Here is a 13,068-nt window from a genome sequence, read left to right on the forward strand (position 1 = left end):
GCTCAGTTCTCGGTGTAGAGGTGGCGGAGGACCTGCATCCACCTAGGTGAGTATGCAGGTTTATTTTTGTCAAACCTACACTTCTCTCTTAAAGGAAATAATTAAAAAAAAAATTCTACTAGTGTATAGCCAGCTTTTGAGTCTGTATACAGTATACTGCTGTACCTATCTATCAGGAGCATAGAGGTACAAAAACCAGTCATTCCAGTTGAGTCATGGGGATGCAGATGTATCCTGCAAAGGTGATAATTACATTCCATACTCACTAACAAAAAGGTAATATAAAGGGCACAATTTCTGAATTATCATATTACCTGAGCCAAAGTTACAAGCTGCTAAACGTAACCTACACATCATTCAGGATTACACAATACATCCAATATAAAATGCACACTTACTAAGCCATACATCAGCCACTTATTTCAATATTTCTAGATTATGAAGAAACACACACCCAAAAAGCAAAATCTAATAAATTAATTTAGTCTAAACGATCTGTGATCCTTCCCTGTGCTCTAGAACTTTGCATAAAGGTTTAATGAAGTTTACCACTTCCATTGTTGCAAATGAGGCTCAGAACACTAGCTGTATATCAGTGTCTTATCATTTCTGGAGACAGAAAAGTGAGCAAATATCATTTCTATGTATAAGGCAAACTTTGAGTCTACATGTACCGTAAGGCAGGGCTTGAAATTTCCACTCGCCTGCTCACCAATGGCGAGTGGAAATTATGGTGGGGGCGAGTGTGTGCCCCAGGGCCATCTTGCTGAGCAGGCTCGGAGCTCTGGCGGGATCTGTCATTGGCACTGGCAGCCGTCAGACTGCTCAATAGCTGAGCGCAGTGAAAACAAAGCAAGGAGTGTGTGCTGTGCTCTCTGCCTCCCCCTAGAGTGCAGAACCCGGCTCTGTGAGTGAACAACAAAGTACTGCAACTTTTTATGGGGGTGGTAGTGGTGTGTGTATGTATGTACAATTGTACATGTGTGTATGTACATATGTCTGCGTGTATGTACATGTATGTGTGTGTGTACATGTGTCTGTGTGTGCATGTACATGTGTGTGTTTGTGTTTTGTACGTACATGTGTCTGTGTGTACATGTGTCTGTGTATGTATGTACGTACATGTGTCTGTGTATGTATGTACATGTGCCTGTGTATGTATGTACATGTGCCTGTGTATGTATGTACATGTGTCTCTGTGCGTGTGTGTGTGTGTGTGTTATGATCCGCCAGGTGGTGCCTCTAGCTGCCCACTTGACAGACCTACCCAAAACGTGGAGTCCAAGTCCTGGTCTGTGCTTTCACCAGAGCCTCTGATGGTGGGGATGGACTTGTAATAGACCAGGACCAGGTCACGACCTCTGAGCAGGCCCACCAGTGGCAGAGGGAACCTCCGGGAATGTTTAGGTATCGGGAGAGCCAGATGTGAGGAGGCCAGCAGGACTTAGCAGGATGGATCACGAGCAGCGATCCCGTGGGGTAAGCGAGGTACAGAATCGGCAGGCGGAGAGTAGTCAGGTCACACGCAGGGTCAGCAGGATAAGTCAGTCCACAGATAGGTCAAACAAGCCGGGGGTCAGGAGAGGAGGAGGCAGAGTAGTCAGGGCAATCCGGGTCAAACACAGGAAAAGGCAGCGTAATCAGGGTCAATATCACAGGTTCAGGAATTCAGGATCACAGATAGACCTTGCGGCAATCTGTGACAGTGCAGGGCATCTTTAAATATCGCGCCCTGCACTGTCATTGGCCACCCAGGACGCGCCCCTGGCTGTCATTGGCCATTGGTGAATTCCTGTCAGCCGCGGCCCGCCGGGACCTGGTGCTTGTATCCCGGCGCGGACTGCCGCTAGTGCGCATGCTGTCCCTGACAGTGTGCATGTACATGTCTGTGTGTGTGTACAGGTGTCTCTGTTTGTGTGTTTGTTGGTGGCGAGTAACTCTAAGGCCTGGCTAGTAGCTCAGGACTTGAAATTTTAAGCCCTGCCGTAAGGGGTTTATTTACTAAAGCTGGAGAGTGCAAAATCAGGCTCCCTTCTGCATAGAAACCAATTAGCTTCTAACCTCAGCTTGCTCAATGAAGCTTTGGCAATAAAAACTGAAAGCCGATTGGTTTCTATGCAGAAGTGAGCCTGATTCTGCACTCTGCAGCTTTAGTAAATAAACCTCTATGTATCTATGAAAATTGCTGAACTGCTGCAATTACCATTTCAGCCACTCATTTTCCTGCGTAATATGGTTCTACAATATCACATATTCAATTTAAATAGCTAGAATAGCAAACAGCTGCTCCAGTACATTAGTACTACTTCCAGTTTTAGACAACAGAGCACATGATTTACTATGAGTCACACTTTAAAGTAAACTCTATTTCTGAACCTATTACTCAGTGTCCACAATATTAAATGCACATTACATTTTGTGTCCATCAGCTGCCAGAAGAATTGCACAGAAAACAAATTGTTTGGACAAACTCATTACATGCCAATAAAGGCAACAGAGCTGCAGGATCAATACAGGGCAACGATGTAATCCAGCCTTGCTCAACACAGAGGAACCCTTGAATTAACTTTCTGGTCTCAAGGAACCACTGCTAACAATTACTATCTATAGCTCACTGTACATTAGCGTGGTGGTCAGGAGGGAGAAAGTTTCTTACATTTGTAGTCAATGGGAGGAATCCCCCTCTAAAAAGATCAATGGTGTCATTAGGAGCTTATTTGAGAGGCAGAAACCACTCATTGCTCAAGGACCCCCTAGCAGCCTCTCGGAGGAACCCTAGGATTCCATGGAACCCTGGTTAAAAAAGGCTGATGTAGACTGTTAGCTTTGGTTCATCCAGCACCAGGTATCAATATAAGAATGGGCTAAATCATCCAATTATGGTTCCACTTGTTAACACGTGGTTCCACTTTTTAACACTGGCTAAACAGGTCCTTTTATGGTCCTTTCAGATGAGTGGCATCTGGGAATCCGTGATCCAGAACTGGAGCAGAATACAATGGATAGCACTTCTGTGATATTTGTGGCCATTCTGATTTGACCTCCTATCTGGACCCATGTTAGGTCCATGGGCATGCGGATGTAAATCAACGTACATCTGTTTACATCCTTTTACCTTTGACATAGAATGTTTAGGTCTCAAAAAAACAGAAGAGGAATGAAAACCTTTACCACTTTTTTTGGACCTATAGACAGCGGCACTGATCATTTGGGAAAGACCCAGCAGGCTGGTTGTATACTGTAACCATAAATCGACTTGTGTACAACCAGCTAACCCATACATGGATCAAAACTTGGCTGGTCCCTGCTGAACCAACTAAATATCGTTCCATGAATGGCCATCTTTAACAAGAAGTCTAATTACCCAAACACCAATAGCATCTAAGGTATGTTGAAGTGACCTCACAAAAAATATTAAAACATGGTAACATCACTTGAAAGGCTACCTAACATATCATAAAGATTTCTTTGGATAGGTTTATGCATATGGTAGTGCCTGCCATCCCTTTGAAAAGCAATCTGCAATTAATCACTTTTCAGATGTGTTAGAGTGGCTGTGAGGAAGAAACATGTCACCTTCTCACTACCATTTTTTAACCTCGCAAGTGCCAAACACCTGCGTTGCAATGTATGTTTGTAGGGCAGCTACGGGCTGGCCCCATTCACTTCGGCAAGCAGTGGTACTGCCCGCTAAACACTTCATGGGGGATCATTTTTGCCATGGCTGCAAAGTATCAGGCCACACTTTGGTACAATTTGCACCCCCCCCACAATCATTAATGAGCATGTAAAGGATAAGTTCACCTTTGGGAACATGTTACATAATCCTCCCATTTTTAGGGTGGAACATTTCATATGTTGCCGCTCCTGCAGCTCTCCCCCTCCCTGTGACACCAGCCTGCGGATATTCTCCCTGCACCCACTGTCACAATTTGAAAAGAGCGCAACCGTGCAGAACTCTGCCCACACAGTAAAGGTTTGTGAATGAATGTCTACAAGTACACACAGCCTTTGCAGCTGTTGGCACTTGTAGTGCTCAATTAACTGCAAGGGAGCTTGTGAGCACTCTCGTAGTCCACTAGGCTTCCTGAACTGAAGTACTGTAACTGCCTGCAATTATTGGATGTACAGACAGACAGCTACACTGAAAACCTGCTGGAGACTGACAGTACACCCAAGATCTACAGATTGCGGGTGCAATGCTTTACAGTCTCTTAAGAAAAACAAAATGAAATGCACTTTTTTTTACGTGCAAATTATATATATATATATATATATATATATATATAGTGAACTTATTCTTTAAGAGACTGCAATCACAAGAGTTCCTCTCCTTAGACCCCTGGTGCCCAAGCTCTTTGGTATTTGATGTGTGACCCTTAGGCCACAGCATACTGGGGACCATTGAAAGAAATCTATAATGCACTTGTTTCTTCTAGTTATGAAGTAAGGTTTAGTTCTTTCACACTAGCTATCCATGCCCTTTTGATGTAGTTGTTTGCCTGACCCTTCATAATGGATTTTGCAGAGAGGAATATCAGATGTGGCATCAGTAGATTTTAAGGAGGCTATAAAGAATGCAAATGTGAGAGCACTGATCGGTAAAAGGACCGTAATGACAGTGATCTCTAGCAGTCTCATGTAACATCTTCTGAGTCTCTGTTTATCTGTTGTAGACTGTAAAATAGTGTTTTCTGAAGATTAACTGCGGTCCAGAAGCTGTGCCCACAAAAAACACAAGAGTGTAAATGATTTGTCAACCAGCATTGCCTGTGGTCTCTCAGCTGCTGCTCTTTTTCCATTTATGACTTACCATGCCTTGTTCTGAACTGTTTCTGAGTGGAGTTGGCCACCTCGATAGAGGCAGGGCCTTTGCTTCCCTATGTTAGAACCTCCAGCAAGAACAGTGAGCAGCACAGTAGTGATATCACCAAATCTTCCAACACTAACAAAAGCAGAAGTGCTTTAGTCTTGATCTGCAGAGATACAGGATACATAAGAGTATGTGGGTCCCTCACACACACCAGGAAGTGCACTGCTATTTTTCAGGAGGAATTCCAGACAAAAGCTACATTTGATCACTCTGCTACTTCTACATTTAGAATTGTCGCTTCCTAGATCAGCACTCTGCTCTCCGGACAAAGGTGATGGTGCTGATTAACTGACCAGTGAGGAGGTCGGAGGCAGAAAGGTGAACTGTTTCATCAAGACTGTGTTTCAACTGTCTGGCTGTGCCATGTAGTGTATGTAAGTCATAAGATTGGCTGCACAGAATTACAAATATTTTAGCAAGTAAAACAGTAAACATAAATCTTTTTTTTACCTGTGCATTAATCTGTTTGCCTGAAGTTTTGCTTCCCTATCAAAAGTTATAACAATAATTGTTTCAAAAGGCCACTCTGACACACTGGGTCAAAAATAACATCTAAGATGTATCAATGACATTTCCGCAGTCAATAACACTACTGTACATGTCAACCGTGCGCTTACATTTTTAAAGAAGGCAGAATGTAGAATAGATGAAACCATCCATGACCTGTACAGAGACACACCTCACAGGTGATGCATAACTATATGAATCATTGCTTCAAAACACAAAAAGAAAAGAGGGACTGCCATAGGAGACACAAAAGAAAGCTGTACAATGGAGACAACCTATATGTCCAAATTTTTTTGTACATCCTTGCTAGTACTTTTGGATTAGACTACTTTTCTGTGCAAAATCCTATTGGATAGAGCAGAGATGTTTTATTTATTATTATTACTACAGGTACTTATATAGTGCAGTCAATTTAAATATGATGCTTTGACATCAGTCCCTAACCCTCAAGAAGCGTACAATCTGAGGTCCCTAACTTACATTCATACATACATACACTAGGACCAATGTAGACAGGAGCCAATTCACCTACCAGCATGTGTTTGGAGTGTGAGAGAAATCTCACGCAAGCACAGGCAGAACATACAAACACCAGGCAGGTGGCGCCGTGGCTGGGATTTGAACCAATGACTCTAGTGCTACCAGGCGGAAGTGCTAACCATTTAGCCACTGTGCTGGAGATTTTCAGCTCCAGTCATCATCGTTTTTCTACATTTTAACTTTACAAGCACCCAATCAATATGAAACGACTCCTGCCCTACAGCCGCCACCATCCTGATTTTGGGCATCCTAGTCAAAACCCACTTTTACAGTAATTTGATGCAACAGTGGATCCATCTACCTTCACAGACTCTGTAACCGCCAATTACTTCAAACCCGCTCCGATCTTTAAAAGAGAACCAGCTTTGGCTTTTACGAGATTATGTACTGTACATTTAGTCTAAAATTATTGTAATTCCGCATGATTACCATGACCTCTTTATATTTACACCCTAAGAACTCATTCAAATGGGTAGCCAAGAGGAGATAAAAGAAGGCAGTTGAGCCATGGTTTTACTGCCTCCCCTCCCACCTAAACAAAAATAGCACACATGGCAAAATTTTAAAATTAAACCCCCTTAAAACGCCTATTGTGTTTGCTAGGAAGTACCACCACCAAATGTGGCCCATTCAAGAGAATGTGACCACACTTTAGCTGCCCTGAAAACACATGCAATGGATACAGCTGTGGTTCAGTGGTTCACCTTTTAAGGGTTAAAACAGGCAGTAGAGAAGATACACATCAAACACATTCTGTGGGTTACAGAGAGGAAAAGGGGTCACCACATGTCTGAACAAGCCTATGGCTAAATTTATCAGATGTCTTCCAGCTTCGAAGTAACCATAACAGCCATTTGGCTGAACAAAAAAAAACTGTAATATATGGCCAGCTTTAATCACCCTTCTTGTAAGTTTTGAAAGCTCCAAGCTCTAGAACTCCATGTCCCAACTCCTGACATTGTCCTTGTGCATCTAGGTGTGGGGCCCCTCAAAGATCACAGCAAGTGATCTCACAGCACATCTCACCAACAGAGTTCTCAATGAAAAAAGAAACTGACAGTTTGCCCAACTTTCCAGCATCTACCAATAACTGAACCATCAGTTTTGTGTGGACTATAGTTAGCAAAGAGACAACATTTTGCACATTTCACCTTTTATTTTCAAGGGATTTTTATTGCACTTGCAAATCCTCATGGGCTACATTCACACTTGGGCGTGGCCAGGGGCTGACTGACAACTGATGGGGCCCCCGGGCAACAGGGGATCATGGGGCCCCTGTGTTCTTGCCCAAACTCAAAAAAGCCTATGAAAAAGGTACCAGGGGCATCTCATGGGGCCCCCTACTGACCCCGGGCCCTCGGGCAGTGCCCGAGTTTCCAAATGGTCAGTCCGCCCCTGGGCGTGGCATATTCAAGTGATTTTAGAGGTGATTTGGGGGCTTTTTTGTGTTTTAGGAGCGATGTGTCATACAGGAGCTTTTTTGAAACAGGATTACATTTTTGGCTCTGGAGGGTTTTATTATGGGAGTGCCTGAAAAGCATGTGTAACTGTCAGGGCTCTGTCCACAGCAGAGGTACTCGGAGATCTGGCATGCCTGCCATTACCTTGCATGGCCGCAGAAATGCACACTGGCGAATATCTATGCGCATTGGCACACGGATGAGAGCCATAACACGCAAGCGCACTGACACACGGTTACGCAAGCATTAGCCCAGTTTGGCGCCAGACAGTCTTTATAAGGAAGCCCATCACTCTCTCAAATTGCTGGTTGATCTCTGGCTCTCTAGTACCTTTGTCCTGCGTTCCCTTGCCATTGTGATCTGCTGTTACTGACTGGACCTGTCTTCTTTGCCTGTCTCCTGATCTGACCTTGGCATGGACCTGTCTTCTGATCTGACCTCGGCTTGGCTAACGGATATTCTCACCTGCTCTCCTGTGTATGACCCCGACTTGGCTAAGGGATATTCTCACTTGCTCTCTTGTGTACGACCCTGGCTTGGCTAATGGATATTCTTGCTTGCTCTCCTGTGTATGGCCCCGGCTATCCATCTGACTACGTCTGCTCTAATCCCCACCTGGCATCTGACCCTGGCTCTGAACTGACTACTCTGCTGTCCTCTGCTACTCTGAAGGCCTCCTATCTCTCACGGGCACCACCTGTCTGCAGACACCATTCCAGTGAATCACCTGTGCTCCTGGGTGTATCTCTGACATCCTCAGTCAGATCATCTCTACAAGCACTCCTACAGGCAACCCGTATTACTTTGGGCCTGGCTTCTTCTGTCCCATCTCCAGGGGAGTCTGGAACTTAGCCGCAAGGGAAGCCCTCTCTACATTGGCCTCCAACACCAGGTACATGATAGTAAAACACATTTCTGCACTTTTTATTTTTTATTTTTTTAAGAGCTCCTTTTAAGTCTCTAGGGCCAAAAATGACTAGATCTGCCTGACAAGAAGCCCCTGTACTTTTATGAGCAACAGGCATCTTAGTGCTCAGATGTCAACAGGCACTATTTAAAACAATGGATTTGCTAATGTTGAGCATTTTGGAGCTTTGAGCAACAAAGTACTCAGGTATAAATTGGCTTTGCTGTAAAAGGTGAAATCTAAGCAGATTACACATTAGCTTTAAGCCACTGAACGTCATCCTTCTCTGATACTTTCACTGCCCTCTATGAGGTAACACAGATATAATTGCAAGAATTTACTCTATAGCACGGCAATAAAATGCTGTGTATAAATGTGGTTCACATATGTGAATTATAGGTCTATATGCTGTGTGCTCCTACCTCATGCAGAACTAGAGGCTGTTTACCTTTTATTGGTTTCTTCATTTGCAGTCATTTTACTGTTGCTAACTTTTAAAGCACAACTCAAGCCAGAACTTTTTATTTTGTTTTAGATAGAGCAGGAAAGCATTAGATCCCCAGTCAGATTTTTATTGATGTCTGTATTACTAATGTGCTTGCCCTCGTTCCCTCCTATAAATAAATGGATGAAAAAGATTAGCAGTACGAATAGGAAAAATAACTTTTTTGTCTTCAATGCTGCTCTCGGTGACAGGCAGATTGAACAGTTTTGTCAGTCACCCTGTTAAAGCAGTATTGAAGCCTGGACATAAGAAAACTGCTAAGAGGTAGAGTTTTTTTTAGAAGAGGTATGCAAAAAGTCTCTATGTATGTATCTCTCAAAATTTCCCCTCTATTCCTGTTCTGGTGACAACCCAAAATTTGAAAAAGTCTTTTATTCTCACTTTTAATGATAATGGTAAACAGGAAAAACAGAAAGGATAAATCTACCTAACAGAGGCACAGACAGCAATGCAAGCCTGACAGGTGTTTAATCCCTCTCCCCTCTAGCCAAAAATATTTCACCTTTAGTTATATTTTAAAGCGGAACTAAACCCATCAATTTAATGGTTTCAAAAAAGTTACATTCCTGACATGCTGGGAATGTAACTGTCACAATTGCTTGTGTTCTTAATCAAACTGTCAAACCATCAAATGTCTGGTGCTGTAACTGATCACATGTGCAGCACCATGGCAGTTGTAGATCAAACAGAGGCTAAGATGGCAGCTTTGTCGGATGAAAAGGATTTGTTTAGTTCCGCTTTTCTCATTTTTGAATTTGCCTTAAGTTACAGTTTTACTGCAGCAAAGAAAAATCAGATCGCCACATTGGTTGTACAGTCTTGAAGAGCTGTGAAAATCTCAAGACTTAATGGACAAAAACGCGAATTGTTTGGCAGGTAAATTAGCTCCCATATGTACATTTCAACTCCTGTTTGATTTCAACTTTACGCTGTAAGTCAGTTACAAAAAGCATGCCCTTGTCAAGCAGTTCTGATCCCTGACAGTTACCTCACTTACAATGGGGCCAATTTACTGTAGTGAGGTGATGAGGCCACGATTGGGCCGCAGTCACCTACTCAATTCATCTCCCTGTGGAAATCCCTACTGGTAGGACAGCAGGGCACTCTTCTACATCCTGAACCCATGGAAAAAAATAAAAATAAAACAGTGCACCGTTTACAGAAGCTGAAGCTACTCCAGCCATCTTCTATTTTATTTTCAGTTTTCAAATGAATGGCAAATCTCAGAAGGGGCATGCACATGTGCTCTACAACATTTTGCTGATAAAAATTATATACACGAGCATATGGCTTGTGTACAGTTTATACATTTCTGTTAGGTCTGCTCTGAACATATCACAGCGGAACAGATCTAAACCAGGATTATAACGGTCTGTTCCCATGATGCAATGGGATTTTTCCCGCTCTACTCCCACACAAGCCGCAGCAAAATCACTATATCTTCTGATGACTGCCTGTTAAGTGTAAGTTCTAGCCGTAGACCCATAGAGACAAACTCATGCTGGCAGTATGACCTAGTGGACACACCTATAGGGGAAGATGGCTAGGGTTATTCAGTAGTTCACTCAGCAGAAAAATAACAAATAAATAAGGGAGGAACATCTGCTGCCCAGAAAAGATGAATATCCACTAGACTGCAAAGGAAGCACATCAGATCTCCTGAACATTGCCTGGTCATAATTTAGTCAGATTTCCTAGGGGTCCAGTTGCTGGGGGTATAATATGAAGGGAGGAGATAAAGGACACAGATCTGTCCAGAACACAAGACAGACAGGGGTGCAAAAAGGACATGTAAGACAAAACATGGATCTCTGACAAATCTCCTGAGATTATATATGACACCAGAACATAGAACAGATTGGGGGAGTCCAGGTTGCTTGATAGGAGGATATAAAGCACACAGATATAATCTCCTGAGTTCATATATGGTACCATCACCCAGGACAAATGGGGGGATGGGGTATGAACAAAGACATGGATCTCTGACAGATCTCCTGCGGTTATACATGGTGCCATCACACAGGACACATTGGTGGAGTCCAGGCTCCTATGAAGGAGGGGTATACAGGTCATACACATGGATCTGTCAGATCTCCTGAAGTCCTACATGTCACCAATGACACCAGAACATGGGACAAACTGAGGGTGTCCAGGTTGCTGGGGGTATAATATGATGGGAGGATACAAAGAACACACACATAAACCTGACAGATCTCCTGAGGTCACACAGGACGCACTAGGAGAGTCCAGGCTGCTTTGAAGGGTGTGGCAGTATTCAGGGATATGGATCTGTCAGATCTTCTAAGGTCATTCATAACATCAGAACATTAAACAGATTTGGGGAGTCCAGGTTGCTGGGGGTAGAATATGATAGGAGGATATATAGCTCACATACACAGATCTGTCAGATCTCCTGATAGTGATGCCATCACACTGGATACACTTGGGGAGTCCAGAATGCTATGAAGGGGGAGGGAGCATATACAGGACACAGATACTGATCTATCAGATCTCCTGAGATCATACATAACACCAAAAGATAAGACAGATTTGGGGAGTCCAGGTTGCTATGACATAATATGAAAGGGAGATGTATAGCACACAGAAATGGAACTGTCAGATCTCCTGAGATCATACATGGTGCCATCACACAGTACACACTGGCGGAGTCCAGGCTGTTATGGGGAGGCATATATAGGACACAGACATGGATCTGTCAAATGTTTTGTCACACATGACACCAGAACATGGGATGGATTGGGGGGGGGGGAGTTCAGGTTGCTGGGGTATAATATGATGGGACACAGACAGATGTCAGATCTCCTGAAGTTATACATAGTGCCATCACCTAGGACACATTGGTGGAGTCCAGGCTGCTATGAAGGGGGGAAAGGGTGGGATACAAGACAGAGGTATGGATATGTCAGATCTCCTGAGGTCATACATGACACCAGAACATGGGACAGACTGGGAGAGTTCAGGTTACTGGGGGTATTATATGATGGGACACAGAGAGATGTCAGATCTCCTGAAGTCATACATGGTGCCATCACCCAGGACACATTGGTGGAGTCCAAGCTGCTATGAAGGGGGGGAAGGGTGGGATACAATACAGAGGTATGGATATGTCAGATCTCCTGATGTCATACCTGACACCAGAACATGGGACAGACTGGGAGAGTTCAGGTTACTGGGGGTATTATATGATGGGACACAGAGAGATGTCAGATCTCCTGAAGTCATACATGGTGCCATCACCCAGGACACATTGGTGGAGTCCAAGCTGCTATGAAGGGGGGAAGGGTGGGATACAATACAGAGGTATGGATATGTCAGATCTCATGATGTCATACCTGACACCAGAACATGGGACAGACTGGGAGAGTTCAGGTTACTGGGGGTATGATATGATGGGACACAGAGAGATGTCAGATCTCCTGAAGTCATACATGGTTCCATCACCCAGGACACATTGGTGGAGTCCAGGCTGCTATGAAGTTGGGAAAGGGTGGGATACAGGACAGAGGTATGGATATGTCAGATCTCCTGAGGTCATACATGACACCAGAACATGGGACAGACTGGGGGAGTCCAGGTTACTGAGGATATGATGGGACACAGACAGATGTCATTCTCCTGAGGTGGTATATGGTGCCATCATCCAGGACACATTGGTTTGGTCCAGGTTGCTATGATGGAGGACATGCAGTAGACTGTGTAGAAGACTGTGCACACACACTACCTCTTTAACAGGAGGGAACTTCTTCTTGCACTCCATGGAGAGGCCCCTTAGGTCGCTCTGCATGTTCTCCAGCAGCTTCTTGATGGCCTCGGGGCTGCTGGTGTTGGAAGCCATGTCTCCGGCTTAGGATGTCCAGACTCCACACGAAGAGATGTGAAGCTACGAGGTACAGCACACAGAGAGCAGGCCTCCGCTCAGCCCTCTCCCCGTCCTCCTATAACATGTCCCCGGCTCGGTGCAGAGCTGTCAGCCCTTCCACTCGGCCATCAGTCGGATTCCCACAATGCCCCGCTCTCCGCACTGACACGTAACAGCCGCTTCCGTAAACACAGGAGGTGAGCCGGGCCGAGCATGCGCACATCAGCTGGATGACATGGCCAGACCAGAGCTCCGTGTCACCCGGTTGGCAGAGGGATGCTAGCACTGGCTGCTTCTTACTTCGTACTATAGAGCCATTGTTACTAGAACATTGCAGCCTACCACGTGAAAGAGCCTAAAACGTTGTCATCATTGTATTCATGACTTCACTGGGGA

General features: G+C 44.4%; 1 protein-coding gene across 2 annotated transcripts in view; it reads right to left on the bottom strand.

Moving 5' to 3' along the window:
* Nucleotides 1-12,833, bottom strand: part of MON2 (MON2 regulator of endosome-to-Golgi trafficking) — a 167,628-nt gene extending 154,795 nt beyond the window's left edge. For both annotated transcript variants that reach the window (XM_089652121.1, XM_089652111.1), the window contains exon 1: nucleotides 12,535-12,833. In XM_089652121.1, the coding sequence (XP_089508247.1) occupies nucleotides 12,535-12,648 (114 nt within the window). In that variant the 5' untranslated portion in view covers nucleotides 12,649-12,833. The remainder of the gene's footprint in view (nucleotides 1-12,534) is intronic.
* Between the last annotated feature and the right edge of the window lie 235 nt (nucleotides 12,834-13,068).

This window comes from Staurois parvus, unplaced genomic scaffold (assembly GCF_062004578.1).
Source record: "Staurois parvus isolate SC_StPar_1 unplaced genomic scaffold, SC_StPar_1.0 ptg000025l, whole genome shotgun sequence".
In the NCBI taxonomy this organism is placed as follows: domain Eukaryota; kingdom Metazoa; phylum Chordata; class Amphibia; order Anura; family Ranidae; genus Staurois; species Staurois parvus.